Here is a 24847-nt window from a genome sequence, read left to right as displayed (position 1 = left end):
CTCTCAAAACAAACGTACGCCTACCTCAGTTGTTGTATTTTGTCGTTTCTGCGGCTGTAAATGGCGAATTTGGACAATTTGGAGGGTTTTGCGTTGACTGTTGACATAGCGCAACAGTTTCTTTAGAAACTAATCGCTTCTTTCATTTTTTTGGACGAACATTTCTTGAATAAGGCGCGGGGAGGAAACCATGGATAGTAGAAGAGGCTTTTTATGATCCACGAGCAATCCGGGAAGAGGAACAAGGACAAGGGAAACTTCGGCCTGTTCCAAACGTCGTGCTACTGCCGTGCCGAACTGAATTGAAGGGTGAAGTTCAACTTAAGCACGGCGGTAGCACGACGTTTGAAACCATTCAGTTTCTGCAGGCTGAATTAAGTTCGGCACGAAGAAGAAGGAAGTTTTTTTTAAAAAAATCGGAGTTGTTTTTTGAAAATTGGTGTTTGTTTTTTGAAATCGACGTTTTTGAACATTAGAGTTTGATCTTGAACATCAGCGTTGGTTGATTTGCGAGCTTCCAATTTGACTTTGAAAATCATGTAAAATGATTGTTGCGGTTTTACTGCGGAATGGCAGTTTTCTTCTTAAGATGGTTAACATGGTTAGATCTAGATGACAAACCTAACAGATCACATTGCAATGTGGCAGACACGGTTAGAGTTGTCAGGGTTCGAGCCCTAACCGGGCACATTGCAGTATTAGGCCCCGCCCCGTCCACACTGACCCGGGTAAATTTGAAAACGCCGGGTAAAATGTTTTCCGTCCACATTAACCCGGGTAAATTTGAAAACGATACGCTTCATTGGTGAGCGTTTTTGAAAAGCTCCGTTTTCGATGACCAAAAACGCCGTTTCAGTGTGGACAGTTGGCCTAACCGGGGAAAAAGACGCGTTTTCAAATTTACCCGGGTCAGTGTGGACGGGGCCTTAGTCAGGGATTGTGCTTTGCCCCTCGTCAGTAACCGAAGTTGAGATATTTTAAAGTACTGAAAAGGTTTTATTTTGAACCAAGCTCAGAATGAAACTAGAAAGGTTTGAAAATAAAAATGACATACTGCTGTGGGAAATTTCTTGCTTGTCGTGGACTGATTTTGAACGCTTTCAGCTAGTTTTACATTTCAGATCCGAGGTGGGTTGAACAATTCGCTGAAATCGCTAAGCCCAGTGATCGCATAAATAAGCAGAGTAATTGGTAAGTTTTCTAGAACCAAAATATATTCGATTCAATTCAATCCTATTGAAAGCCAGTTCTTAAGTTTTCCAATAACGCTCATGGCACTGATGGGCTCCGGGAGCCAGTAGTTGGTTTACTGAAACCTGCAGCCTGTTTCATAGTTCTTGTAATGTTGATGTTTCTGTGTGCCGGGAAACATGTAAACACATTTTTGTACATTTTTCTAGAATTTTAAAAATTAAACATATTGAGTGACGATATGGGGCGGGAAATAACCCGGGTTAAAATTAGAAAACCAAAACTGAAAACGGGGCTGTACCCTCTGGAACAAAACCATCGATCCAAGTGTGGTGGGCCAAAAATAACGCTTAATTTACATACTTCACAGAGAGCCGAAACGGCCTTTCTCAGACTTTGAGGGAATCGAATCTGTAGTAATCAAATGACTATATCAACAAATGACTATATCAACCTGCAGTAATAATAAGGCGAGCTGCACAACTGATTAGACCAAAAGGAAAGAAAATTTCGTTTTGTTAAAGCTTTACAGTTAGCTCGGGCTGCTTGTACTTACGTGAGCATATTTCTTGGTCTTTCTTTTCTTCGACATGGCTGGCTGCACGCAAGTGTAAACATGGTAAATCAGGGAATTTACCTTCAATTTCTGACTAAATTAAATTCATTGACGACATCATTCTATTGTCTAATGGAAAACATAATACGCTGAAAGTTGTCATCGATCAGTCAAATAGCTGTTATTGCGTGAACAGAGCAGTAGTATAAGAGTGTATATCGTCAGTTAGTAACAGCAAGATCAATGGGTTCTCTCAGACATAGCCAGTGTTGGTGGACATTTTGTGTAGGCATTGTAGTGTGTAAGTACTTATTGCTTAGCTAAAGCAAAACAGGAATCGTATGTTGCGAATGTATTCGAATCAATACAAAAGAAGTAAAGAAAACAGTCTGTATTTGTTTTCTAAACATACATGATTGATCTCAAATCATTTCGTGATCCTATTTGACTGATACATGTCAAACTTCGAAATTCTATCGTTTTAACGGGTTGTTAAATAATTAGACACGCGAAAGAATGTTTCAAAGCATTTGACAGATGGTCTAACAAATGATATTTTGTGTAAACAAGAAATAAATCCTGCAATTTTCAGCATCGCTAAATAAACAGAAGTTCATCAATTTGTCGAAATTTGCATTGGTACTTATTGTACATGTAAGTGTAATCAAAGTTACACTAGAATGCTCGGTAATCCGCATGTGTTGTTTTACTTGTCGAGGGAATTTTCCCGGCAAGATACTTTCGCTTACTGCTAGGGCTGTCCACAAGTTGCTCGAAATTTGTCAAAAAGTTGCCCAAAAGTTGCTCTAAAAAATACAAAATCTATCGATGACGTCACGTTTGTTGACGATTTTGAAAAAACATCTTCGGATCTTCCTTGGAATTCTTCGACAAACTTCGTTAATCTTCGGAAAGTTCGGAAACGTTGGTGTGGTTTTCGCACAATCTTTGGAGATCTTTGGTCTAGACATTGCTTGGTATAGAATTTTATTGTTATGTGATCCATGTAATAGTGATACCCAATTAAATTCTTATTTCGTGTGTGCGTTGTTTTCTTTCTCTTTTCAGGGCAAAGTACTTCAAATGTACACGCTGAAGGCAGTGAAGGTAAGTGTTAAATATGTTCTGGGATAGGCTGGTAAATTCTGTCAATAGAATTCGAACACAATAAGCAATTTTTGGCCGTTTGAGGGAGCGTTAATAGAGCAGAATACGCATTTTTTTTACAGCTACCAGGGAAAGTACCCTAATGGTAAATTCCCCACCTTTTGTTGTATTGCATTGTAAACGAATTTCACTTTCGAAACTGGTTACACTGAATTTTGTTGCGTTTCTTCCATTCTACTAAGGATATGTTTACGAAACAAGATATTTTTTATCGAGCTTTTACCTGTAAAAGGTAAAATAAGAAACTTCAGTTGGACTTGACTTGTACAACTGTTCTTGCTTTAAAAGAAGGGAAGACAAAAAGTGTTAATAAACGCTTTATCCGCATATACTGTCATGGGTCAGTTCTTTCTTTGATTCGTTGGTTCGTTGGTGCGTGATTTCCTTTTGTGGTACTTAAAATTGTCACGCGATCACGCAATCTTTGACTAGCATTTAGCAGATACTTTGGTTATTAAAGCATTACTATTGAATCCTGTAAATAGGGAAAATAAATAGGTTAGAGTTAATTAATTTTGTGTTTTATTATGTTCATTTACTGCGGAGTGTGAATTTTAAAATATACAAATGTCGAGAAGTGGATTTGCGGTGCCGTTTCCATATCTTGAATCAAAGTTTCAAAGTGTTCTTCAGTTGAACAGAAAATTGAAAAACATACCTTCCCCTCTTCAGTGGTTCTCTTCATATTTCTCTGAAAATTTCTGAATCGTTTCCGAAAGTTCATTTCATGCAAGAATTCATTCTTGCAGCTTCGAATGACCCGTTAAATAAAATTAATGAAATCAATGAAATTACCAACATTTGTACTCCAGGAAACAACCATCATATACATGTTAGAGCAAAGATGTTTCACTTATTCATTGCAGAATGCATTTCTTTCGATTCGTCAAGTGTTCCGTTGATGGTGACGATTTTCTTGAATCTAAAAACTGTAATTTCAAATTATGTTTGCTCTTATTTCAGAGACTATTTCAACCTGCTTCAACGAGGCTCTTACTTTACCTTGCAAAGCTATACAAACAGTGGAAGGGATAAGTGACGTCGAATGGAAGGCAAGAAATATTAATTCAAAAAGCGAGCAGTGGATGCGTTTCGCATACTGCGACAAGTCCATGGTCTGTGTGGTGACGAAACATCGCTTGCCAAACGGGATCGAAGTGGTGAACATCTCGGATGCTGGATCGATGACCATACAAGTTTCAGCGCAAAACAGCCCAAACAGCCAGGTCAAGTTAAAATGTGAAGTTCATTACTCGGGCAACTCAAAAAATCATCATGTTTATCGGATCAACGTCACCGTATGTAAGTTCCACTGTACTGCTTGTACTTCGCATGTGTACATGTGTAAAGCATGAATAAGGCAACAGGTTTGATGGAATCGGCAAGGTGACTAAAAAGAAGGGAGAAAAAGGTAGAAAAGCGGTGGAAACCCTAAAACATATTTATATAGTAACGCCAAATAAATAAGTCAACAAGTTTGATGAAGTCTAAAAAACTACAATAAAGAAGCGAAAAAAAAAAAAAAAAAAAAAAAAAAAGAGAGTGAAAAGCGGCCGGGCGGAAACCCTAAAAAAATTATATAGTAACGCCAGCGTAGGGTCCTACACTTTATTAGTATGACGTTTCATGTTTTCGTCCACTGTCACGCGTCACGTTCCTGAAATAATTTCATTTCCTTTACTAACCATTACCATCACATCATTTGCCTTCAGTATGCACACACACATAGGGACAGACAGACAGACAGACTGACGACAGACAGACAGACAGAAAAAGTTTTCTAGCACATTTTAGACACCTGTTGATTGACGCTGCATTTTTAACCGTTCCAGGTATCAAAACTCGTAAAGCTGCTGACGTGAACTTAACCAGGGCCTTGCGGAACATGTTGCCATGGGAACAAGTTGCGGATATAGAGATGTACAACACGAATAAAACCCGGTTTGCCTACTGCAACACTGGCGGTTGCAGTAAAGTAAACGACAGCCGTTACTCAGTTCCAATTTTTTGGAACCGATTGCAAGTTAATCACGGCTCGTTGCTGCTGACCGGAATTGAGGAGAATGACAACGGGCTCGAGATTAAAGTCACCGTTCACTTGAATGCATCCCCTGACGAAACTAAAGTGAAAAAGGCTGTCCGCGGAATGCAGACAGTCCGTGTCTATACCTTGAAGATTCTTGTGTTGAACAACTCTCAAGGTAACTAACTGAAAGTGCTATCAATAAGTGATTTTGAACACTCTGCTCTCCCTCCTCTTTTCTTTTGCATTCAAGGTGTCCCCTGAATTCACATTGTTTTAGCTTATAATCGCTATGAAAACTCATCGTCTGCGAATTCTTAGGAAATAATTAAAGGGAACTATACTCTTAGAAACCCTAATGCACCCTCTAAGGAAAGGTTTGTGGTCGATAACGTTGAACATTAACTGCGCAAAACTCCCGCTTGCTGGTCCAGAACTTTTCCCATGTGTGTCAGGTGGTTGTTCTCACCTCTGCCTTAACCTAACCTTGTTGTACGAACTGCCCGTTTTTCTCATCTTTGTTTTCCGTTGGTTGTCATCAACTCGTGTCCACTTTGTCTTCATCCTCTGTTCGGCCTATACCCCAGTATATGAAGTATATGAAGTTCTTTCTAATTGGTTAAAATGTACATGGTTGGTTGTATATGGTTGTGCGCAACCACGCACACATATACAACTAGTCGAGTAATTAACTCAGCTTGCAAACAAAAAAAAAATCTGAAAACATCGAAGGCCATTGGAGAACCGTTCTAATAACTTAACCATTGGCACAAGCTGGAGCTGACCTATGATCATTTTTTTGTATAATTTCAGGGCCAAAGCTTGCACTGCTGATAACACCGCCAACTACTCGAACAGATCGTTCCAGTCTCCCTCCTTCCAGTCACGCTGATTCTACGAAAAAAAGCAGTGCGTCTGCTTCCAATGGACAAGAGTGGACAGTGGTTGTGATGGAGTTAGCCGTTTTCCTTGGCACCATATTTGGAAGCTGAATGAAAAGGAGACGCATTTAAAAAATATATCCAGTTATTATAAAAATGGATGGAGTCCTGGACTGAGTATTACTTTCAAGATGTACGACGGCTTGTAGTCAGTCGTACACAATGTGACCAAAAGATGTTGGTGTGTATGCGTGGATGTTTAAGTCCACATCCCAATTCTGGAGAAAACTGAGTGTTCATTAAGTCAGATAAGTTGCTAGGCAACATGGATAAAAGAGTTGCCTGTAATTAGTCCAGTACTTACTAAAGAAGAAAAGCGAACTTAACCGAGGAAAGTCGTAGTAAACATTTATTTATACATATTTATATACTCACGTATATTTTTTTATGTTCCTTTTTTTTCATTAGACAGACTTCTGTTCTGTTTTATTATTGTTATTTTACTCAAGTATGCTACAAATTATAACAAACATTCCAGATAGGGAACAATATTCTAAACACCCATTTAAAAATTCCAAATCAATATGTAGCTTTAAGAAAGAAACTGAACAACCCCTTCCCTGTAATTCTTAAAATGTATAACGTAAAATACAAAATATGTTTGTTGATACATTATATAATATATTATTAAACACTTCTCACACGGCGGAGCATGTTATAAAGTATGGTAGAAAACAACATGATGTAACTGGGGTAAGCCCTGTTTTTTGAAAGCTCCTGCTCCTTACTGTTGATGTGAATTATATGCTGTGTAAAATAATAAGAAATACTTGGGGCAAATAAAGAAACGGAATCTTTGATTGAATTGAATCATTTCAAGTTTTAAATGTAATGTAAAAATAAGTTATAACATTAAAAAAGATCGATATATTGTCGCTAAGTCAGGCCATCCAGCCTCGGAGACCCAGCAGCAGTTAGTCGGGGCGAGACGATGTAAACCGAACAGCAAATTCGGCGTGACGAAAGCTTTCGTCTCGCCGCCGTCGTCTCGCTCCGACTATCCCTGGGTCTCCTAAGATGAGGCACCCGTATCAAATAAGCTTATTACATCCCTTGGGTTTTGAAATCCCCGAACGTTATTTCCGCACTTGTGATAGATAGTATTCTGAATTTAATCTGAGGTCGTTGAAATGTTTTTTTTTGCACCCTCAGCTGTTTCGATCAGAAGATATAAAACGGAATAAACGAAGTTGACATGGACTCTACGGTTATGCGTGACATTTTTTAACTCAACAGTTGCAAATTTATAATCATGTCGTAGACCGAGTAACTAACATCATAGTGACATATAAACACAAACACGTGAGGTCAAGACACGTCTTATTTTCTTACTTTATATACATTTACCAACCCGATACACCGGAAGACTTCCGCGTTTTATACTTTGTGAACAAGCTGGCTGCATAACGCCATCTCAATGGATCTTATATAGTGAAGGTTTGTTTGACGAACTTTTCTGTAAGCAACGCGCGAAGGAAAAAAGGGAAGAGAACACGGACAATAGAAACTTCCTCCCTCTTCCACTTGCTCCCCCCTTCTTCCGCGCGTTCTTTTTGTTGCCGCTTTCGAATGGAAAAAAATAACATTAATAATATCCCGATCCTGAGAGTAAAAACCTAACCTGCGATTAGGCGTTCATTTTTTCCCTGTTTTCCCCCGCCGCTAAGACAACGCCTGATCTCAGGTTTGTGTGCACCCGCCGTCACGCGTTATTAAAATAAGTAAGTTCGGTAGAACACGTAGGGGCCAAACCACCCCCCAAATGTTTCATGAAACCTAATTTTGGTTATTTTCAACATTAATTTACTAAACTTGTGGTGTTAGCTCAAATTGATGTCCACTTCATTTTAAGCTGAAGAATTTCTCAAAATTTCACAAAGTGACATCACAAAGGATGACGTCACAAAAACCAGTAAAGTAAAATTTTGAATTATTATTTAAAAAGTGTCTCATCTGGAAGTGGGTATCAAGGGGAGTAAAACACTGAAAACCGTTCATCGCTGCGATTTTTTGTTCCCGAATTATGGCCAGTTAAAAACAGATCAGTGTTCCCCCCCGGAACTATAGGTTTCCATACTTTCTTTGTAAAAGTTATGTCCTTGGTATTTTTTTGTCAGTTTTTTTCCAGCTGAGCTGGTATTTTGGTAAAAGAGACTTCTTACTGTCCCTAAAAATCGTATGGTTTTAGTTTTTCCACTTTTGCCTCCAGGACAATAATATGGCAAAGGAATTATTGGTCACGTGACCTTTTATTACGTCACAAATCTGCTTTTATGCTTCCAGGAATTACAAAAAATATTTTTTTCATAATTTTCTTTTCCCTTCTACTTTCTGCATTTAATACAACCAATGTGTAATGTTAATTGCACTACTATTAAGAAAAAAGGCAGTCAAATTTAGCTTTATTACCGAAGGGGGGAGGTCCCATTTATTGACTTAAAATTTTTCCAACTTTAAAATGTCATATCTCACCCAGTATTTGCCGCATGTACATACTGTTTTCGGTTTTCAACTTCTCTTGATGCGCTCTATCTTAAACAGTAGAAAAATTGAAACAATTCCAAACTTTAATTTTAAGAAAATATTACGTCATCAGTTATGACGTCATATAGTGACAAGTTCGACAAACAAGTCTTTCAAAATGATTGGCATGTTGTCTTATATTAACCTACCAAGTTTCGCAAGCATGCGATCAACATCAACAAAGTTATTAAAAATCTCACCAAATACCCAATTTTAGATGAAACATTTGGGGGGTGGTTTGGCCCCTACGTGGAAAGGGACCTGGAACGAGAGGTATGTACTTCATGTATCCCTTATTATAGTGTATTCAGATTAAGAATCCGCTGTACATAAACACTGCCGCGACTTGTTGCTTGGCAACAACGAAATGGCGGAGATGTGAACAAAATGGCGAATGTATCAACTCCCGGTGGCTTTTCGACTCCGTACAACACAGGTACTGTGTGTTTAGTTGGAAAGGACTAATCAATTGATAGTTTAAACTTACTTTTGTCCTTTAACTATAAAATTTCTGACTACTAGAAGGTTAATGGTTTCTTAACGTAGCGTTTTCTTTGACCTTCTCTTCAAGTTTCGTTGAGCTTTTACTCAGTGTTTTACTGCATGTGGTGTGCACAATTATTTTTATTGGACACTATAATCTGTGTACTGTTGATGCGAGAAAATGATTAAGTACTATTCGAAGTGGTTTAAGGGATTCTCACTCATTTTCTCGTGCCACACTGCTGGTGCCTAAAAGTTATAATATATTAACTCTTTTATGTAATTAATTATTGAAGTACAGGGGTACTAATTATTTTGTGAAGTTGTTGTCAATAATTATAATGTATTTAACGAAATGATTTTCCTTTAGTTGCTGGCAGTGTGTCACCAACCAAAGCTCATGGTGCAGAATTCTTTGCTGTAGCATCAGGAGTTCAGATTCCTTACGTTGGTCGAGATGAAACTGGACTTAATACAAGCAGGATTAGCACACCTCCATATTTGCCAGATGAATACCCTTCTAGACTAGCATATAGCTCTCTAGCTCCACTGGCACCTCCATTTGGCATCACTCAACGGCACAAGGTATCAACTAAAGATGAAGGGTCTTTTGCAAAACTTGCGGATGTGTTTACTCAGTATCATCCTGTTACTGACAAGAGTAGTAAAGACATAAGTAGATCATACTTGAAGAAAATCAGCTCTGGCTTAGCCTTCAATGAAGATGTTTTACAAGACCGTGCACCTCACACACTCCCTTATAATGAGGATGAGTTAAATTCAGTATTCAGAACTGGGGGTTTAGGTCATCATGCTAAGGGGCACATGGTGGGGCCTGTCGGTCGACACGACACACGTGGAGTAGTAAAAAGGCATGCCCTTTGCCACTTAAAAGGACCAAGAAAACTTAAGCCTCTGAGAAGGTCAAAGACCACGCCAGCCTTCACTAATACAGAAAAGCTTATTCGGACAACAACAAAATTAAAAGCGGCACGATCTTCAACAGAAAACGCTTTGTCGCAGGAATCATCAAAGTATGAGTGGGATGAATTTGTGCTTGCTTGTCTGAGTAAATCAACAGCTCAGTGGATTATAAGTGAACAGTCATCAGGAACTGACAAGGAAAGACTTACTAGTTTCTACGAGAAAAGGATTCAAGAAACAGAAGAAAAACCTGCTTCTAAGGAGCTCTCTGTAGCTGCCGCAGCAGAGGGAAAGCGGGCTTCATCAAAGAAAAAGTCAAAAGAACTTAAAGAAAAGAAGTCTCAGCAAGCCTTAGAAATCCATTATACACCCTCATTCACTCTGTCTTCTGCAGTAGGAAGCAAAAAACTGGAAACAGATAATATTTTCCAGCAGGAATTGCTTGGTGGTGCACAGCCTGTGTCGTCAAAAAAGACTTCAGATTCAAGCTTCATTGTGCTTGACACTAATGACAAACTCAAATTTCAGAAACAGTTACAAGAAAATTATCCTCAGGATTCTAAAGTTTGGTATTCTAGTAAGGGACCATCTGGTAAGGTAAAAGAGAAACCACAAAAGAAGCCAAAAAAGCCGGTGAAAGGTTTGCAGCGATGGAAAGAGTTACCAGTAGTCGTACAGGTACATTGTATACACCTGTATGTACCTATATTGTGGTTCAATTTTACCCCTTGGACAAATTGGTATTTTCCTTTGTTCTGGTGTATTGTAATAATGAAAATGAATTTTAAACAAAGGAGATTACCAAATTGTACCAAGGGAAAAATTGAACCACGACATGTACAGTTACATGTACATTTAGATAAAGAAAACAAAAAGTTAGTAAAATAATTACAGCTGTAATAAAAAAATAAAGTAAAATGAGAATTTGCAGTGGCAAATTTTCCATAAAATGGATCTTCATCCACTGTTCCCTGGAATTTAGAAAAGAAGTTTGGATAGAGGAAAACTGGAGTACCCAGAAAAAAACAAGCTCTTCACAGCATGAATAAGAACCAGTACGAACTAGTTATACCTTATTATAGGAAATTAACGCTTGTGTAAATTAAGGTATTTGCAATTAACGCGACTTAAATTAACGCGAATTGAAAGAAAAACTACTTCCCAATAAAGGAAATTAACGCGAAAGAGATGGTAAAATTTCTAAATGAAGGAAATTAATGCGATGTTCACAAAGAAAAAAACTTGTTGAGACAACAGGAACAAGTTTATTTCAACACTAGGCTATAATCTGAGACGGAAAATAAACCCAATCGTATACTAAACCCAATCGTATGGGTTAAGTGAAGGAATCTGACCGCTTCGAGCGTCCACCCTAAAGAAAAAAATGCTTTTTCCTAGGAGATAAGAACGCCTGGACTGTATCAAGAAAAGTAATGGAAATTAATGTCGCGGAAAATAATGCTACACTTAATTAATGTCGCGGAAAACAAAAATTAACGCGACTTAAATTTACGCGAATTTTTGAAATTTGGGTTAATTTCATGAAGCGTTAATTTCCTATAATAAGGTAATTCATGATCTCTTTTAAAAGATTCTCTAATTTTTATTTAAAAACCTTGTTCACAAAATGAATATACATATATGATTGATTTCAGTTTCAATAATTTTTTTATTATTACTCTCAGTGTGTGTTAATGTTTATACATGTATTTTCTATCCTTCAGTTTTGAAATGGCAAATGTCAAACTCCACAAACAGCAACAACAAACAAAACAAAATTCAAAACAAAACAAAAACACATTTACCGGTATAAACAATTTTCTATTTAACAATTAGACTACGAGCCCGAGTTTTCTATGAGCAAATAGTCAACGAGGCGCAGCCGAGTTGACTATGGCTCATAGAAAACGAGGGCGAGTAGTCTAATTGTTTTAGTAGAAACTCTACAGGATTGCAGTCCAAAACCTACAATATTGTGCACTTTGAAGACAAAAATCAAGAAAATTTACCGCTTAAAGAGCTACGCGCGCGCGCGACTGTTTTCTATCGGCGAATAGAAAACAGTGGGAGAACCAATCAGAATCGTGGATTTCCAATAGAACACAGCTGAGTTTCTACTAACAACTGTTAATTCTCAAAAGTGATCTGCATCTAATTCTTCTTATATAAAGACACATAATGCAGCTGTCAGTGGTTATGTTGTACAATCATGGTTTAAATTTGTCTTTGGCTTGAAATTTTTCAACAAGTTATTTATGTTTCCTTTGTCGTTTTTGTTGAATATAATCATATAATCTGAAACAAAGGAAAGTAAAATCAAACTGGTTTATAAATTTCGGTCCAAAATAAATTGAAATGGTATATGTTGTGGTTTAAAATTTCAAATCAGTTTGACTTTTAATTTTCATTGTGTCACATTCATTATCGTAATCTGAAATAAACAAAGGGAAAAACAAACTGGTTTGAAAAATTTTGAACCAAAAATAAATTTAAACCGCAACACATATACCCCCTGCAGAAATTCCATGAGTTAATTTTTGTACTTTGCCAATTAGCATAATTAAAAGCAGAAAGTTCTCATTCATTATTAAGCAAATTCTCCATACTTTCCATGGCCACTAAAATGTTGATTGATTACAGTTTAACTTATGAGCTTATAAAGTTTTATGCAAACGTCTGAGGTGAATGATGTTTTTAAAACAAAATGTGTGGATTAATCTTGTTTTCTGTTAAAAGGTGTAATAATCAAACCAGTGTACAGTGTAGTTACATTTTAACTCTGTCATGTATTTTTGTCAAAATTTGAAACAGTTAATTAATTTGTAGGAACTTGTAAAATTTCAAAACCATAACAAACTTACTTTATACTACATGTACACGTACAGTTGTACAATATGATTTTAAAACTGCAGGTTTATTATACTGAAACAAAGCTGGTGACATGTATTTGATCCATTTTCTTCTCTTGTTTTTGTGTTTCTTCAGGATGATAATTATGTTCCTGTTATGAAGGAATCCAATATTGATGTAAAAGCCTTGAGCAATGCTTATAAGGAAAAGAAAAAGATGCGCGACGATTCAAATGTAGTTAAAATCGGTAAGTCTGGTCATGATTCAGGAAAAGTCAAGGAGTAGATAGTATGCAGTAGATTTTAACAAATTTTAAAAGTAATACTTTGTTTTGTCGTACAAACACAAGACTTTGAACAATTAAGCATTGGATTGATATTTGAGAAATTTTAGATAACAGAGTAAACTCTTCTAGAACCAAAACATTTACATAATAATTTTAGCTTGGGTTGTGTATAGTACTTGTCAGTACATCCATCGTACATGTAAGCAGATCAAGACCCAGGGGGGTACTCAATATTACAATTGACAGGGATGATAGAATGGGGGCAAAAATCAAGACCCCAAAAAATCCTTGGACCAAAAATTAACCCCTAAAAAATCCCATGCTGAATTTTTAAGCCTTAAATTGCCAGAAAGGGGGAATGATATAACACAAAGAAAAACACTAGAAACACATTTGGTTGAAATTTATTTGCAGAACTACACGGCCAAGGCACTACCACAAATCTTTAGAATGTTTTAATACCCAAAAACTTCCCTACTTAAATCAAGCCACCCCCAAAAAATACTTGCCAATTTTCCTACCCAAAAAAATCCTGGAGTCGAAAATTTCAAACCCAAAAAAATCCTTCGATCATCCCCGGCACTTGAAATCCAGCGTACCTCCCCCCCCCTTGAATCAAGACCGTGGGTATCCATAGAGAGGCTCTCTTTTCCATATCTGCCAGACGCGGACAGTAGGACTTCAAACTTTCAAGACTGTTACTCACACAAGCATTATTTGCTAGTGCTTAAGGCATTCTACAAGCTGAGGCTGCCATCGTAATAGCGCATTAACCTGACATTGTATGCTAATCAGTATACATTTAACTATGTATAATATTTTTATTTGGTATTTTTATTATTTTTTCAAGTTGAGGAGTGGAGGTCCAAGTGGTTTCTTGAACGTCGTTGGCAAAAATGTGGAACCGATGAGTTGATCAAGGCCATGAGTGACATCAATGACCATGTCAGACTAGCAGCTGTGTCCGCATGCAGTAAGGCAGCTGAACTTCGGCAGATGAAGAAGGAGGAACATCATCTAGGTACAATGCATCTACATGTAAAGAATGATCATTGTTCTGTAGCTAAGGGCTCTTCACATCTGGGCATGGCTTAAGCTGATATGTACCCTTTTGAAGTGAAGATGGCATGGTGTAGTTTAAAACGAATTTCAGGTCAAAATGATTTTAAAATAGTTTGATATGTGTTTTCCTTGTTTTAATACTTAGAAGTAATAAAATAGTTTGGTTTTAAAAAAGTTTGATTTAATTTTTTTTATTTAAAAAAACAACAACAACAAATCAAACTATTTTAAAATCAATTTGACCTGTGTTTCATTTTAAACTACAATATAGACCCTGTAGTCCAGACAGCAACTTTTTATTATAAGCACCATTTAAGGCCTAGTTTCCATACACTATGCCACCAGAATACCTAAGGATACACATGTACGTTTGTCAATATTGCCACAGTTTTTTCCACTGCTATTCCACATAAGATTGGAATAACCACTGATAGGCCATTGATGCTGAATTCCACTTACCGGTAAGATTGTGGGCATGCAGTGCTGGTGGTAGAGATTATCTGGATTAGTCTTGGATTTCAGAACACTGCCCTAAATGTGGAGAAGTATGCTAGAAAAGCTTCCAAGTGGCAAAGGAGAAGCTGTTATTTTTTTTTTATCAAGGATCAAAGAGAGAACATGTAGCTCAAGCTAGAGTACAAGAGCAGCTAATAAAGCAGGAAAGATGTACAGTGTATGTGCTAAGTTGAGAATTATCGCAAGTTAACATTGACAATGAAATATTAATTTTCTCTCTTTTCACCTGTGCACAGGTATTATGTTAGACAAGACAAAGGGACCAACACCACCCTTGGAAGCTGTACTAGAACCAGAGCTCATTGAAGCTATTTCAAAGCTGTTAGATGATAGAAATTCACAAGTCAAGGTTGCTGCTGCCATTACATTGTACTCTCTGAACAGACCCAGTGACAAGGTAAAATATATCAATTACACTTGAATAGTAAACCTTCTCTGGCTGTAAGAAGTGATAACACAATCTACAGCTGTAGGTCTACAATTATTGTGCATTGTAATCACTGTACAAATGTATATTACTTGTGCATGTACATGCATGTACATGTACATGCATACAGTATGTCTACAATAGATCTTTTATTCACTGAGTTTGTTTTATTTTCAGGCCTTTTTCTCCTTTGGTAATTATATTGTGATAGGACAAAAGGCTCAACTTAAAAATAATTTACTTAGCGAATTTCTTCTTCAATTTGGCTTTTGGAAGTTTTGTACACTACTGATGAACGATATGACTGCTCAATGATTTATTTTTCTACTTTGTAAAATCAACATTTAAAAAACCAACAAACAATAGTTTTAACTGTTATTTGATTTTACTGCTGTTTTATCATCCTTTTTTCTGAAATTAAGTTACATGTACACTTCAACCATGCTTTAACATAATTTTCGTCCTTTAAAAAATAGCTTTTAATTATTATTGTGGGTGGGAGGTATAGTCTGACAGCTGTAAGGTTACTGTAGCTTGTTAGAATTTGAAGAAACGTATGTATGAGGGGAATGATGTTATTAAAACAAAATGTTTTAAAACAAAAACTTTTGTTTCCCATGTCAAAATTTATTAATTAATTTATGTACTTAATAAAATTGTCAGGCCAAGTCAGTACTTTTGTGGGCAATGGAGCATGGTGGCCCCCCTGAAAAGTGGGCAGCGACACAGTGCTTGGCTCTGAGTGGTGTTATCACAGACAAAGTTATTGTAGAGCTTGTCAATCATCTTCATGCTGATAATGCCGTGAGGACTGAAAAGGCTGGGACTCTCTTAGCCAAGCTAAGCCAACAGTCGGTAAGTTTTAAGTGTTTCCTCTATGTACATGTTTATACACTTAATGACAGGTCCGAGAAAAAACAGTTTATTTTTTTTTCCCGAGAATCTTTCGCCTCAGGACACATTGAGATTTGAGGGAAACAAATAACTGGGTTATAGGCACTGGTGATGACCTGGCCTAGAAAAAATCATTTAATGGATTTCATCCTTTTAATAATTGTTCAATGCCTGTTTGAATAACTGTTGCAACTTTTCTTTTTTCTTCAGGATGTTGTTCAGTCATTAATTGCAGAACTACTGAACAGTAACAGCTGGAAGGACCGTGTAACAGCTTGTAAGGTCATTCCAAAGCTTAAGGGAGGAGCAAACAAGGTATGGTTATCCTGGGGGTTATCCCTTAATCTTGATGCAAATTCTCCACACCAGACTCATAAATTCCTTAGTTGGGAGATTCTTTTATTGCAAACATTTTCCTTTGGTGATTTGTTTCTTTATTATTTTTCTCAGTCAGAAAACATGTACTTAGTAAATATTGGACCAGCAATATTGGCTGAGTTTTGTTATTCAGCCTCTCAGGTGTTTTAATCAGGCACTTTGGTTCAGTATTTGCACTTTTTTTGCCTCTGCATGGTATTCTCACTGTACATAAATAAGCTTGGAATGTTCTCAAGGCAAGTAAGAGGTGGAGGTCAGATTTGACGAAGCTAATGTTCAGGTGTTTGGTTATTTAGGGATTACAATGTAGCACAAAGAACAGTGCGTGGGAAAAAAGGTGTGGGGTTTTGGGTGAGAAGACACTGGGTCTCTCCAACTAACCCTTGTCTTATTTTTTGCTTGCCATTCTTTGTGCTGCATCCAACTAACCTAGATTTAATGAGATACTGTACATGTGCTCTCCCCATCACCGAGCATATTTCTGTGAATCGCTTTTCAACAACTTGATGTGCAGTACCCCTTTGCAGGGCAAATCCAGTGGTCCTTTCAATTGTTAAATCAGTACTTTTGTTCATGTATTCCCATTTAGGACATGACTCACAAGTTGTCGTATTTGATGTGGAATGACTGGAGCAAAGACGTTCGCTCAGCAGCTGCACAAGCTCTTGGAAGGACTGGGAATGGCAAGGTACATTCTTTTGTACATGTACAGTATTTGTTATTGGGTCTAACAAAATGCTCCATTTTGGGTTCTTTAATTCCACCAATGGCCATCCATAGAAATTTCACTGGCATATCCCGATCCCTTTTAAATCTCAAAGGAGCTTCACTGTGGTGTGTTTTTATCATTGGATGATGATCATAAGTAGTTTCACTTTGTGATTCTATTGACCATTTTCACATCTCCCATAATAGCGAAGCGCGCGAGTGACGTCACGACTCAGACAAGCCTCAGACAAACAAATCAAATTGGCGGACGATTTTCCCAAAAACACTTTCTAAAACAGCCGGTGTTCCTAACCACACACATAAAACAAAATCCTCGCCTAGTTTCCGCTGATGTTTTCTGATCCTCGTGGGGGTTATATTCATTCGCATTCTATTTTTAGACCTCGCGTACTTCGTTATACACTTTGTTTGCCCCCCCCCCCCCAAAAAAAAAAAAAAAAAAAAATCAGTGTTGTTTTTAAACCTGGTTCTCAAATCTCGTAGTGTTCATGGAAACATTGTTTTTATTATTAATAAAGTTGAAAGAAGTTAAAACAAGTTAGTGATAGGGAGGTTACTCCATCGTCACTCAACCCCATTTCCCGTCGTCTTTTCATCCCGCTACTTCTGGGCGGGGGGCCGGTTGTCACCATCTGAGAGAAGTTTATATTGTTTTCCATTTCTACAAAACAGCTTGTCCATGATGCTCTGCGGGAGAGAATACTTACTGGAAACGAGCGGATTAAAGTGGACGCGCTGAAAAAGGTAAAGTTTGAAGTAATATATCAAACACGAGAGGCAGTGTTTCATCGGGATATCCAAACACCGAGAAGAGAGTTGAAGATACGACGCGCAGACGAAATTCGAGGTGTTTGGATAGCCGATAAAACACTGTCTCGAGTGTTTGATATATCTTCTCAATCGAAACAAAAACTACGGAGTAAACGGAGAAATAAAATCGTAAAAATCTATGCTAATTAAGATCGGGTATCCAAACCACCGTCACGGTTTTAGTTTTCTTTGTTTTAACTTACTTACTACTTACTTACTGCCCTATACGCCATCAGCGCTAAGGGCAGCGACAAAGTTTCTCCACACCTGCCTGTCACGAGTTTTCTTTTCGATGTCTCCCCAGGTGTAGTTAAGGGTTTTAAGTTCGCTTTCTATCGTCCGCCTCCAAGTTGTTCTTGGTCAATGGTCAATGCTTTGCTTTTTCATCTGATAAGTTGAAACGACGATACCATCACTCTTTTTTTACAGGGAATGATGTACCAATTTTGAAACAATTACACGCTAAACACAAACTGGCTTACTGTAAAATCGTTCAACAATGTCAGTCGACCTTATCGCCTGATGAAGACTAGCAGTGTGCAGTCGAAACGTCGCGATCTCCATCACACGTGACTACATCGTGAGACAATCGAAAAATACTTTATTATTGTACTCTATCACGATTAATAACCACAACATTTTTTACGATAATGTCTGTCATGTAATTCAAAGACAAATTTCTCTTCATTCCGCACTTATTTTGCTTGCCAGCAGCACGTTATTTGCTTTTTAAAAAAATTATGTTTGGTTTTTCTTCTCTTGCAGCTGTCAAACCTTGGTATAATGACGGCCCGTCTTCTGCCAGCCTTACAGGAATGTTTTAAGAGTGAATACGTATCTGTTAGAATTGAAGCTGCTATGGTAGGTATACCTGAGATTGGAACTCGTCTGGTTTCCCTGTAACTGAGCAAAGAACTCACAAGGTTAGACCGTTACACTGTTTTATGGCCTTTGACGAAAATATAGACTGTAAACTCTGGTTTCGCTGTGAAGAACTCACAATGTTAGACCGTTACACTGTTTTTACGGCCTTTGACGAAAATATAGACTGCAAACTCTGGTTTCCCTGTGACTTAGCGAAGAACTCACAATTTTAGACCGCTACACACTTTTTATGGCCTTTGGCGAAAATAGAGACTGCAAACGGTGTGCGTTAGCAGTCTCTATTTTCGCCAAAGGCCGTGGCGAGCACCTAGTCTCTTTGAGCAATTCTAGCACCCAGACTTCATGCAGACAGCTCAAATCCCACTCGAAATTCCCACGGTTGTTGTAGATTCTCTTTGGAGCGCCGCGTTGTGCCCAACGAACCCGCGCCAAAGTAAAGATTGTTCTGACTGCTTTGCGGTCTACTTTCTCCCTCACTTACCAAGCTTGTGAACAGGTCCCGCTCAGCTCAAGCTCTCCGCGACATTCTAGGAAATAAAAAAGTTGCTGTGAATTGTCTTAAACTACATGTACGTTAATAAGTGTTCGCTTAGAAATGTACGTGCAGTATAAGGTGGTTAGAAGTGAGCTCAACTTTTGCACTTTTGGGCAGAAATTATCTCTAGGAACAATGGCATCTTTGCCTTATGTTATTTCCCGACAAGTATTAGATTTTGGTTTAATGAGTATTGCTGAGATACTGCTAACTGCTGGGAAATGTTCATGTTTCTGTCTTTCGCAGACTAAGGGAAATGGTCAAAACTATTGTACTCAGATAGGACCACCACTCTATCACGAGTAGAAACTAAAAAAAGATTCAGTTGTCCTTGTGCCATTTCTCCAGCAATACAAGCTTCATGCACACCGAATATGAAAGTCTCAACTTAAATTTTGAAGCCAATAAATTTTGTCCATTTGGCTTACCAGACACGTGGTATCTTGCATAACCCCCCTACCCCTACACAAGGTGGGTCCTCGACGAGTACACTTGTTATGAACACTTCCCTAAAAAAATGAACATCACAGTGCATTCAGGTAAAAGTGGACTAATAATCACGTGAATCTAACCTTTCCTCCTCGGCTCTGTTATCCATTCGTTTTTTCTTTAACGGTTAAAAAGTACCCTTTGTTAAAGCACCGTAAGGTCAGTGCAGTGGGTAGTGACAAATTTGCGTTGAAGTGATAGTTGATTGATATTTCGGTGTTTTTTCTCTTCAGGTCGCTGGTAAGTTGAAGATCACAGACAAGGGTGTGCTTACTTCACTTCTACGCCTGGCGAGTGACGACAATAGCTGGAAAGTCAAGGCGCATACCATAAAAGGTAAGCAATCTTGACAGCGTTACAACACAAACACAAGCGCTCAACAAATTGGAAGTTCATCATCCTTAGAGTCAACTATTGCTTGACAGGGTACAGAAAGGGCAGGGGCTGGAATATATAGATCGGAAAATAATTGCGAAGGTTATCATCGTCCTTAACCCTCCATTATCACACTTCATCTGCGTTTGCTTTTGTTCGCTTTCTCTTACTGCAGATTACTTAGCAGACAATGTTTCTTTCTTAATACATCACTGACGTTGCTCTGTCACTTGTTCTCTAAAAAGCGTAACGTTAGATTGATCATAATAATTTCCTAAATTCTAAAAAAGCTCCTTTTCAAATGATTCATGGAGACCTTGTAAGAAAGTAAAAAGCCATGAAGAGCTCGATAGTTTGGTGGAATCTTACGTTTATCGAAATCTTTAGCCTGTAAGCCCAAAAGTGAGAAGTTTTAACTTTCTTTCTCTGTCATAACCAATTCAAGACAGGTGACAAGAATGAAGGTTTTGATAAATGATAAAACAATCTTGACTGAACACCAAATTCTCCCAAGAAGAATAACAAAAAATATATGAAAAACAGTTAGGAGAATTGTAGTGTTGGTCTTGGAAGTCAAAGTGTAAACTTTGCTTTATCTTACTTTCGTTCATATATTTGTGTTGTAGCTCTCGGCTCTATTGGAGTGGTGGATGAAAAGTTGATCGAGGTTTTACTGTGGTCCATTCGCTATGAGAAGGTTGCCGCTGTACGAGCGGAAGCGTGTAACGCTATCGCAGTGCTGGGGTTACGAGATGAGCGGTTACTCAGCGTGCTTCAAGATCGCCTGGTTGTCGAAACTGAAGAACTGGTGAAGAGGTGAGAAACAGTTTAGGCTCCGGTGTATTCTTAATAATATGCTGCTCAGTGATTTGTATTGATTTATTGATTTCGTCTGTCGAGTAATAAAGGAAACAAATAGGTCGTTACATACATATACATATACTTTATTGACGCTCCCTAAATAGGGTTTTTCAGCTCAATATAATAAAATTACAAATACAGATTAAAAATGTAAAAATTTAGATTAATTAAGAATATAAGTATAATTATAATTACAATAAATATGTCAAAAATATTCTAAATGTAAAAAATTAACCTAATAATACATTTGCTAAATGGCGCCTAAAATTCCTCGGACATTTTAAAGACTTGATGTTACTATTTAAAGAGTTCCAGAGTCGTTGTCAATGTTCCAAGCAATAGAGCTGGTAAATAAACTTACTTGTCGCGCCAAAAACTCGACCTTCTCATGAAGTCCTCGCCTCACCTCCTTACCACACACTCAATCTTTTCGTAAACTTGCCTTGCGTTACTGTCAATAATCACCTTTTATACAGCAACAATCTCGTCCCCAGAGCCTGCGTTTCCCTTGACCAGCGGGCCGGGAAACTCAATGGCTCTGGACGAATCCAAACCGGAACCAGGAAATCCTGGTTCCGGTGTGATTGTGCGCGTGCGCCAGAGATTGCAAGACTCTTTTGCGCACGCTCCACGTTCCACTGAATAATTAAAAAAGTCATTCGACAGTTAATTCATTCACAGGAGACTAGACATGTCTGCGGTTTTATGCAAATTCAGGTCGTGTCACGTAATTGTAATCAATGCTGTTTTGGGATCATTCTCTACTTATTTCAGTGAAAAAGATTTGCTCTGAGACTGTTGATGTCGTCTCCAAACAGAAATACATCCAAAAACTGCACATATTACGATTGCGTGCACGATCTGTGAATTGCATTAAGCACAGACTTTCAATTCCCCAGGGGCCAGGACAACCATCCCGACGCACGTTCAAATTTTGGCGCGTTATAGATCGACCAATCAGAAGTGTTTTCATTGTTTCAGCGGCTTTTTAGAATAGCCCAGAGGTCACGATCCATGGCGCAGACCAGAAGGATCGCGGCCTCTGGGGACGAGATTGATACAGCAATGATTTGAACCGTCACACAACGTTCAAGGAAGAGCGTTGCGTGACGATTAAAATAACGAAAGAATTTTGTGACAAATCGTGTGAAAAGGTGGTCGTACATGTAAGTGAATGAATGGGATGGCCATATGTAAAAATCTTTAGCTCTTGGTCACTGCATTGCTCCGTACGTGTAGAGGGGAAGCCTCGAGCCAAGCGGCCCATACTTCCGGAGCTTATCCCGATTTCTGTAGCATTAAGCGGCTACTGGAATATTTCTACTCCCCCCTGAATGAGATGCTAGTCCATCGCAGGGTACACTCCCAGCATTATGTCGCCTGTACCCATTTATACACCTGGGTGGAAAGAGGCACTATGAGAGTAAAGTTTTCTTGCCCAAGAACACAACACGGTGAACCCGGAACGCTGTAGAATTTACTTCAAAGTTTCTGCCCCACCTCCTATTCCGTATAATATTATATTCAGTTTATAACTTTTCGTCATGTCTCGTATTTTTGTAGGGAGGCGATCATCACTTTAGAATCTTTGGGTGTGGAACCAACTGGAGATTTGGAAATGGTCGAAGCTATCAGGCAAGAAGTCAGGCGATTATGTAGAAAAGACGCCATTGTGTCGCACATCCTAGAAGAGGACCAAGCAGCCGAGTACACGAGCGACTACAAACGTATGTTTACTACTGAGACTGAACAAGGCCCTCCCTCGCGTGTGGCCTCACGCGCAACGAAAGCAGGCTCACGCGCGGTCTCACGCGCGACTAGTGAGTCCTCGCGAGGGTGGGACCCAATACTCGCCGGCTATCACGCGCGGGAAAGAATGTCTCGAGCACCGACCCCTGGGGATCTTGTTATGAGGCGCTCCTATCTCCCCATGGATCTAAACAGTACATCATCTGAGGGTAGCGGGGACATGAATATGGAGAAATGGGACGACTTGTCCGAGCACTCTGAGGACGAAGAGGAGCCTGGGAGTGAGGTAGACCATAATGAAGCACAGGAAGAGAACATAGATCAAATACAAGAAGTTGTTCAAATCGAGAAAAGGAGCGAATCAGCTGAGGGAAATACTAGTTTGGCAGGGTTGAATTCCCCGTCTAAGGTCGAGTTTTCGGAAGATCGGGGAGTTGCTAGTACTTTAACTTCGGATCAACCCGAGGAGACTGGCGACCAAGATCCCGAGACATTCTTCGAATTCGAGTCCAATAAGGACGAGCCGGAGCTTCTTCAACTCGCTGATGGAATAAGCGAATTTAACGTTACCTCACCAACTGCCTCAGGCTACGAACAGTCTGAAGGAAACGATCTGGGATCTAGCGTCGCTTAAAAGTAACGGTTTTCCCGCGTTGTCACAGCGTTGGCTTGTGACGTCGCTGGGTAAAAATAGATCCAAGATAGAAATCTTCAGTACATCGTGGAACAATCTTTGTGCTAGGTTTTTTGTCATTCTACAGTTCCTATAATCTTGCAGGGGTCCACACAGCTGACCCAGATTTTTATACGTTAAAAGTTATGCATACGTTGATGTTGTATATATATGTAAAAAGAGTTTCATGTAAATAGAATAATGAAATGTTTCTCACAAAAGTTTGCATTGGTTTAAAACCGTTTACTATAACTATGGCTGGAAAGTCAAAATAAATAGAGACCTTTGTGACCTCCAGAAAATACCATTTTTTCATGCTTGAGCGGTCTAGAATTGCAAACATGACGGCGTTTTTTATTTCTTTACTTACAACCCTAAACGAGATCTGACGAATATAAAATATTGGCGTTCTGTTCTGACCACCCTAATTTACACCCCAAAGCGAGACGTCGTGCACCCCTGACAATTTCTAAGGCCCCGTCCACACTGACCCGGGTAAATTTGAAAACGCATCTTTTTTTCTCCGGTTAGGCCAACCGTCCACACTGAAACGGCGTTTTCGGTCACCGAAAACGGAGCTTTTCAAAAACGCTCACAAATGAGCGTTTGGACTTGGAGCGTGAAATAGTGTATTTTTATATTTTATTGTAAATAATTTTAGAGGGCCACTGGTTTGTTAGTATTTTTTATGTTATTTTAGTGCTACCCTCGTTAAATAAAGACTTTTACTTTTACTTACTAATGAAGCGTATCATTTTCAAATTTACCCGTGTTAATGTGGACGGAAAACATTTTACGCGGCGTTTTCAAATTTCTCCGGGTCAGTGTGGACGGAGCCTAAGAGGCGAATTAGAGGGTAGGATTTTGCCTACTCTCGCATGCGACACGCTTACGCCATGACTACAGCACGAATCGCGTCGTGTAAATCAACCAAGCGTATCATTACGACGCTTCTCTTTAATGCTCCCGCTTCCCGCCGTATCTTTTCCTCCCCTTCTCGCCCCTTTCCGTAGTGGTCCGCTTCCTTTGTCCTATTTCTTTTGCAAAATATAGCGAAATGTTGCGAAAATTTTTCAATTTCTCCCGGTTCCCATCACCTTTGGAATCCCACCTATACATACATACATCATACATCACTTTTACCCTCGGGTTTGTAGAGTAGCTTATACAGCTAATATCTCCGAGCATTTCACAGTACACAGAACAATGAACAAAGACCAGACCACAACACCGGGAACTCCATGCCCTTCTCTTTATGATAAGTGTGTGGATTCTTTTACGCCCCCTGCTGACACTGAAGATGCAGGAGACGGGGCCTACCGTTTATCGTTCTTGTCCGAGAAGACTAGAATATCAAACCATTTGCAGATGCATCTCCCGCCCATTTCCTCTCGGGCTCCTGCCCTCATGGCTTTTGTACATTATGCTAGCATTTTTTCAAGCATTTTAGTGAGGCAAAAGCATTGAGCATTATTCGAGAATTTTAGTGCCATTTTCCCAGAAAAATGATTTTTCCGAGA

At 38.7% G+C, this 24847-nt stretch overlaps 2 protein-coding genes across 2 annotated transcripts; both read left to right on the top strand.

The window, feature by feature from the left end:
- Window positions 1-1960: 1960 nt before the first annotated feature.
- Window positions 1961-6629, top strand: LOC144643272 (uncharacterized). Its single transcript, XM_078502475.1, has 5 exons — window positions 1961-2048; window positions 2816-2854; window positions 3878-4216; window positions 4747-5115; window positions 5751-6629. The coding sequence occupies exons 1-5, from the start codon at window positions 1991-1993 to the stop codon at window positions 5927-5929; spliced, it is 984 nt and encodes a 327-aa protein (XP_078358601.1). The 5' UTR covers window positions 1961-1990; the 3' UTR covers window positions 5930-6629.
- Window positions 6630-8775: 2146 nt separating this feature from the next.
- LOC144643295 (uncharacterized) lies at window positions 8776-23629 on the top strand. The gene is made up of 13 exons (XM_078502497.1): window positions 8776-8837; window positions 9255-10486; window positions 12794-12905; window positions 13795-13965; window positions 14759-14919; window positions 15613-15804; window positions 16054-16158; window positions 16811-16909; window positions 17623-17694; window positions 18526-18621; window positions 19903-20005; window positions 20671-20860; window positions 22469-23629. The coding sequence occupies exons 1-13, from the start codon at window positions 8789-8791 to the stop codon at window positions 23286-23288; spliced, it is 3402 nt and encodes a 1133-aa protein (XP_078358623.1). The 5' UTR covers window positions 8776-8788; the 3' UTR covers window positions 23289-23629.
- Window positions 23630-24847: the final 1218 nt, after the last annotated feature.

Source organism: Oculina patagonica, chromosome 2 (genome assembly GCF_052425735.1).
Source record: "Oculina patagonica isolate OP01 chromosome 2, crgOcupat, whole genome shotgun sequence".
NCBI classification, from domain to species: Eukaryota; Metazoa; Cnidaria; class Anthozoa; order Scleractinia; family Oculinidae; genus Oculina; species Oculina patagonica.
The sequence above is the reverse complement of the archived record's forward strand: the minus strand, read 5'-3'. Positions and strand labels throughout refer to the sequence as shown.